Source organism: Oryzias latipes, chromosome 4, assembly GCF_002234675.1.
Source record: "Oryzias latipes chromosome 4, ASM223467v1".
Lineage (NCBI taxonomy): Eukaryota > Metazoa > Chordata > Actinopteri > Beloniformes > Adrianichthyidae > Oryzias > Oryzias latipes.
The window spans coordinates 31,228,649-31,234,533 of NC_019862.2; the positions used below are offsets into that span (position 1 = coordinate 31,228,649).

A 5,885-nucleotide genomic window follows, 5' to 3' on the forward strand; every position below is an offset into this window, starting at 1 on the left:
CTCTATCCGTTTCCTGTTCCAGGAGCTTATTGCTCCGTATCTGCAGTTCTCTAATTATTCATTAGTAAAGACAAAGAGCGGGAAAAAAAACACGGTTGTGCGTTTGCTGTAGCAGAGCTGCAATCAACTAAAGCGCACAGTAAAAACGTTTTGGTTTAGTTCCATAATTCCGGTTTTATTCGACTTTTCAGTCAAACAGAAGATTTTTTTTGTTTGTTAATCCGGAGTTTACTGCCATAAAAATGTGTAAAAACTGAAAATACTTTTGCTCTGCAGGGGTTTTATTCTCAAAGCTGACTCCTCCATGGTTCCTGAGTGGCCAGCGGGGGGCGCTAGAGAACAATACGATCAAAAACGGATCAGTGTGAAGTTCACAGATGTAACAGTGTTACAGTGCGTTTACGCTGTACGAAAATTGGTCATTTGCTCAAGGGTTCACTGGCAGAAATCTCATCATGGCACCAACAGTTTCACAACTCTGGGATTTACTTATTTTTATTAAAACTTGCATGAAAAAGACACCATTATTTCATAAATAAAGTCTTCATGATTTATATTTGATGTTTGACATATTTTTTACAGGTGATATTCCTTTGATAACAGTGACATCTAGTGGTAAAGTTTGGTCAACACATCTTTTTTTTTTTTTTACTCAATTTTATTTGAATTTATTTTTATTTAAGGCCCTCTATGAATTGAAATATAAGGGGTAAAAGTGGCAAATTTATTTTATTAATACACAATAGTAATATAACTGTCTGTGTGTGCAGGGATGTTGCATCAAACTGTGAAATTAAAGGTAAATAAATTATGTCAATTTGGAACATTTTGCTCAGGGTTCTGTAGGCTAATTCCTCAAAAGATGTCAAAGTATTGTAGATATTATGCCTGATAGAAATCTTGTTTAATGCAGAGAAGTTGAGGTTTACTGAATTAATTCTGCTCAAAAAAGAAGAATTTTCCCCCCAAAAATGAAAAGACGACGAATATTTAGGCTTGCTGTCGGCTTCTAGTTTTAGATCAACTAAATATCAAAAATTTCCGCTACTACACTTGTTCTGCACCGTGAGTTTTGTCTCTTACTAAGGAATAAAAGTTCTGTTCTTCCAGCAGCGCAGTGAAGCTGCCTTACCCTTAGTGACCAACAGGGGGCGGCACTGCTCTTCAGATAACCTGGTTCTGAGATTCTCCCTGAAATTATTGGCAGAGGAGGAACTCTGTGCACCATTATGACCAGTCGCACCAGCTATCTGCAACTATTATGGGATACATGTAATAAATACATGTGTTACGAGATCATGAGATGGACTGTGCAAAGCTTGCCAGATGATGCCTGGATTAGGCTCCAAAGATGAACAACAGAACGGAGAGCAAGGAAAACAATAAACTTTGGGCTCTCAGAAACTTTTGTTTAAAACATCCTATAATTTTGTTATAAGGGGGATTATTTTAAATAATTTGTAGTATGTATTTTTTAGTAGCTGAAGGTGATCTCCATCATGTTTGCGCTCCATATCTGGACGTTTCTGCTCATAACTCAACATTAAAAGTGATGTTTTCCATGTGAGGATCAGCCGGTTAGATTTAAAAAAACAAAAAGAAAAAATACTGCATACAGTTAAATAGGACTGATGCTTTCTTTAAGGCTCGTCAGATTACAATATTTAAAAATTTCTGATTTTATTTTAGTTGTAAAATGAGATCGATGTTGTGGATTTTCTTTACTTTAAATCTATTGTTAGGAGTCATATGTAAGAAATTGGCTTTTTCCCCACTAAAGCATTACTTTAAATTTAAACCATTACAAGTTTAGGATTTAGGTGCTTTTCTACAATAAATACATGAATGACTTTGGTTATTGTATCAGAATTAAAGTTTTTAAATAAATGTCGAGTAAAAAACGAATCAAAACCTTAACTATTAATTGTTTAGACTCACAAAATATAGGTTTTGTGCAACATCAGTACACAATTTTAATAACATTTATTTCCAGCATTTTAATACAGTGTGACAGCACAGTTTGCAACATTTGAACATTTTTCCAGCACTTTGCCACAAAATATATGAGCTGACAGAAATGATAAATGACAGTCGATTTCATATGAACGCATTATATAATACAGGCATTTAGAAACAAACTAAAAAAAAGGTGAGATAAACCAATCTATTTATAGGAAAATGAAAGGTATTTATGCGCCATTCGTTTGAGCGCAGGATGCTAGTAGTTATAATAATTTAATTTCACTCCACCTCGTGTTTTTACTTGAGTTTCACCGACAATTTATGGCCCCTAAAATGTCAAAATTGTAACTTGTTCAATTTATACATAAAATCCGAAATAAATGTGGATATGAGACACGGAGTTTAGTCTGTTAATATTGTTTTATGGTTTACCACCTTGACCCTTTTCTATAAATATTCTGGGCTCATATTGGTTGGTTTGAAACATTTACAAACGCTTGAAATCTAACATATATAGATTTGTTTTTATTCCACATTTTATAACACCCCCCACCCTCACCCCCACCCCCCAGGCAGACCATCTGACTACAAGCCAGATGCTGTTATGTACAGAAGTGTGTAGCCAAGCACATCACGGATTTCAACACTTGCGGCTACAAATACAATGACTGGATGAATGCGTCAGAGAGCGCGCGCGCGCGCGCGGTCCGGCCTCACTGTTTGTCCGGCGTGTTGTTGACCAGAGGCCCGTACAGGCCGCTGGCGTACGGCTGCTCCTTGTGCAGCATTGTCCTGTCCCGTATCAGGTCGCTGAAGGCGTAGTCCATGGGGGGTCTGAAGCCCAAAGTGGGCATGAGCCCCGTGGTGGAGTAGGGCGTCATGAACGCCAGTCCCCGGCTGTGCGCGGAGTACGCCAGCCGCAGCGGGTTCAAGCCCAAGTGGGTGCCCAGCGGGTAGGAGCCGGGGTCCGCGCCGAAGTGCGGCGCGTTGGGCTGCAGCGGGGAGAAGGCGGAGCGGTTACTCAGGGCCATGGCTCCGGGGAGCATCGGCCTCGAGGACGGGGCTGTGGTTGCGGAGGCCGCCGGGAGCTGCTGCGCGCTCTGGAGCATCCTCTCCGCCGTCCACGTCTCCTCCGCCCCGGCCTTCGGCGCCTGCGCGCCGCCGTTGTTGAGGATCTGCTCGATGGCCTGCACCACGTCCTTGCCGCAGCCTTGCAGCACGAGCTCCAGCACGCTCCGCTTGTGGCTCGGGAAGACCCGGGTCAGGATGTCGATGGCGTTCATGTGGCGGGAGGCCACGGAGGACGGGGACGGCTCCTGCTCGTCCTTGTCGATCTCAGAACCGGAGTCTGAACCGAGGGAGCTGACGGATCCCGGGGTCTCCTCTCCGTCCTTCAGAGGTTTGGACACCGGGGAGTTGATGAACGACTCGCTGTCTCCGTTCTCAGAACCGGAGCCCCCTTCGTGCCGAGCGTCCGGGGAGGAGATGCCCGGGGCCGAGTCGCTCTCCGCGGAGGCCGGCTTCCCTCCGGACTGCTGCGGGGGGGTTGATGCGGACAGCTGGCTCTTGGGGAACAGCTCGTACTTCTGGATGCTCGACTCTGCTCAAAAACACATGAGATCATCAGCAGAACGTTCGCGCTTCCGCTCCAGAACCCAGAACTTTTCCCCTGCGCGTTCTCCCGGGTGTGCCGAACTGCTCACCTGAGTTGCTCTCGCTGCTGACGGAACCGAACACCTCGTAGTTGGGTCTGGGTGGGATGATGCCGTTGGCGGCGGCCAGCGCCAGCCCCTCCGCCGTGCCGTACAGCAGCTGCAGCTCGCGGGCCTCGTTCTCCTCCTGCGCCTGCTGCCGCCGCAGCGCCACCTGCGCGGCCATTACGCGCTGCCGCTCTGCGATCAGCGTGCACTTTGCGCACATGCAGTCCTTCCAGCGGCAGTAGCGCTTGTGGCCTTTAAGGGCCGAGACCACGCCGTGGTTCCGGCAGCGGGCGCACTTGGGCGTGCGCGGGTACTTGTCTGCGGCGCGCAGGAGGAGCGGAGGACCGCGCAGCAGGTTTCCGGCCATGGACACCGGGATGGAGGCCGCCGCCGCCGCCGCTGCTGCCGCTCCCGGGTGGACTTGGGAGGCAGAAGAAGTGGGGAGCTCTGATCTCAGATCCATGCTCACGTTACTCACCGATGAAAGAAGGAACGTTAGAAGTGAAGGCGGAAATCGAGCGGTCAGAGTCGGTCGACGGTGCGCTGCGGTCACATCTGCTGCGCGCCTTTCAGCATCTCTGCGCAACAGGTCTGCCACAATTTTACTGCAGGAGAATAAAAGTATAAAGTCTAGAATTGCCGAGTTTACATCCGGAAAGAGTTGGAGCGGAGCGCGCGTTCCTCCTCGGGTTAAAGTCAAAACTGTCCAGGAGGAGCTGCGCCTGTTACGCGCCGCAGCCTGAGACACTAACTTCCTCCAGAGATCGTCAATTGATACAGATCCCTCTCTCCTCTCCCTATTGTTGCTCCTCCGCTTTCATTAGACAAATTTGACAACAATGTGGCGCCTGTCATTGGCCAAAGGGAGAAGGAGCGCTCTGATTGGACGCCTCTCCCCCTTTTTTTCAACTGTGTCCACCTGAGTTCTTTTTTCAAACATCAAGTGTTAAGAATCTAAAGGGAGTGCCCGAAAAACTCCAATCGATGCAGTGATTTCCCCACAAATATTCTTCTACAGACTCCGTTTTATTGTGCACACAGACAAAAATGAAGGAGATTTCTTTCAAAATGATTTTTTTTACTCGTTTAAAAACAAATGTTTTATAATACGGCACTACAAAACCGCTTAGCTGGGCTTAAAAAAAACAGTAAAGACATTAAAGTGAAAGATGAGAGCTCCATATTTCATCTGAAAGGTAAGTATTTTTTTAACATTTTTTGTAAAATCTTTGAAGAAGAAAAAACATTTTCTAAGAAACAGGAACAGGAGCAGCGTCACCGGCCGCAGAAAAACCGACTGTTCCCTAAAGATCCGAACAATTTCTTCACCATTAAATATTATTATTTAGGGAAAAATAAATTCACAAAGATTATTTTTTAAATGGTTAAATCTGATGACTTTGTTGGTTCATTTCATAGCTCATTTTTTTTAAAAAGCAGAATATTTTCGTTAGATTTTTTTCTGTGTTTGAAAAAAGAAATATATTGTAATCTCAGATTTGCCCCGTTATTTATAGCGCTTTCAAAATACCTGTTTTGACAATTTAAATAATAATATTTTGGTCAAAAAATATAACTTAAAATCGTTATCATTTCTCATATTTTACTAAAATAATTTCGGATGTTTATTGTTCATCTCTGTGGCACGTGTGCTTCTCTTTTTTCAGTTATTCTGACTGATTTAGCAGAATAAATAATAAGAATGACTATATTAGGCCTACAGAACAGTTTTCGTTTCCTGCATTAATAACTGTTTAAAAATAAAACTTTTAAACATTTCCTCCTCTATTTTTAATTCTTTCTTATCCCCGCCCCCCTGTTATTAACTAAGAAGCCATAATGCCGCACTAACGCTCACGCAGATTTCAGCAGAAGTCCTCCAAAGGGCAGCGCGCGCGCGCGCCACCTGCTCGCTCACCTGCTCGCGCGGGAGATCAGCGGCGCTGCTGAAGGAAGTCCCACCGAAAAGCTGGAGATGCTTCCATTAATCCACAGTCAGAGCGGCTCGGGGAAACGACAACAGCCCCCGCCGATCAACACCTAGGCTGCTGCTGCAGCACAGGGCGCGTGTGCATGCGCGCGCCCGCCACCCCCTCCCCGACTCATTGTTTACTTTCTGAATCACTGTAAGCAAATGCCATCTGTCTCCCTCACCGCTGTTCTCTGCACCTTAATTACCAGCCAACAGGCTAATAGAGACGATATTAAAACTACATCTTTTTG

At 45.1% G+C, this 5,885-nt stretch overlaps 1 protein-coding gene across 1 annotated transcript; it reads right to left on the bottom strand.

The window, feature by feature from the left end:
• Positions 1 to 1,960: 1,960 nt before the first annotated feature.
• On the bottom strand, positions 1,961 to 5,710 carry dmrta2 (DMRT like family A2). The gene is made up of 3 exons (XM_023954578.1): positions 5,581 to 5,710; positions 3,666 to 4,267; positions 1,961 to 3,562 (listed from the first exon to the last, which is right to left on the bottom strand). Exons 2-3 carry the CDS (start codon positions 4,123 to 4,125, stop codon positions 2,676 to 2,678), a joined length of 1,347 nt encoding a protein of 448 aa, XP_023810346.1. The 5' UTR covers positions 4,126 to 4,267; positions 5,581 to 5,710; the 3' UTR covers positions 1,961 to 2,675.
• Positions 5,711 to 5,885: the final 175 nt, after the last annotated feature.

Bases quoted from the DNA above. Each gene is read 5' to 3' on its own strand.
- dmrta2 (XM_023954578.1), bottom strand. From the start codon at position 4,125: ATGGATCTGAGATCAGAGCTCCCCACTTCTTCTGCCTCCCAAGTCCAC. The intron at 3,563-3,665 runs GTGAGCAGTTCG...GTTTTTGAGCAG, and splicing joins CAGCAGCGAGAGCAACTCAG to AGTCGAGCATCCAGAAGTAC.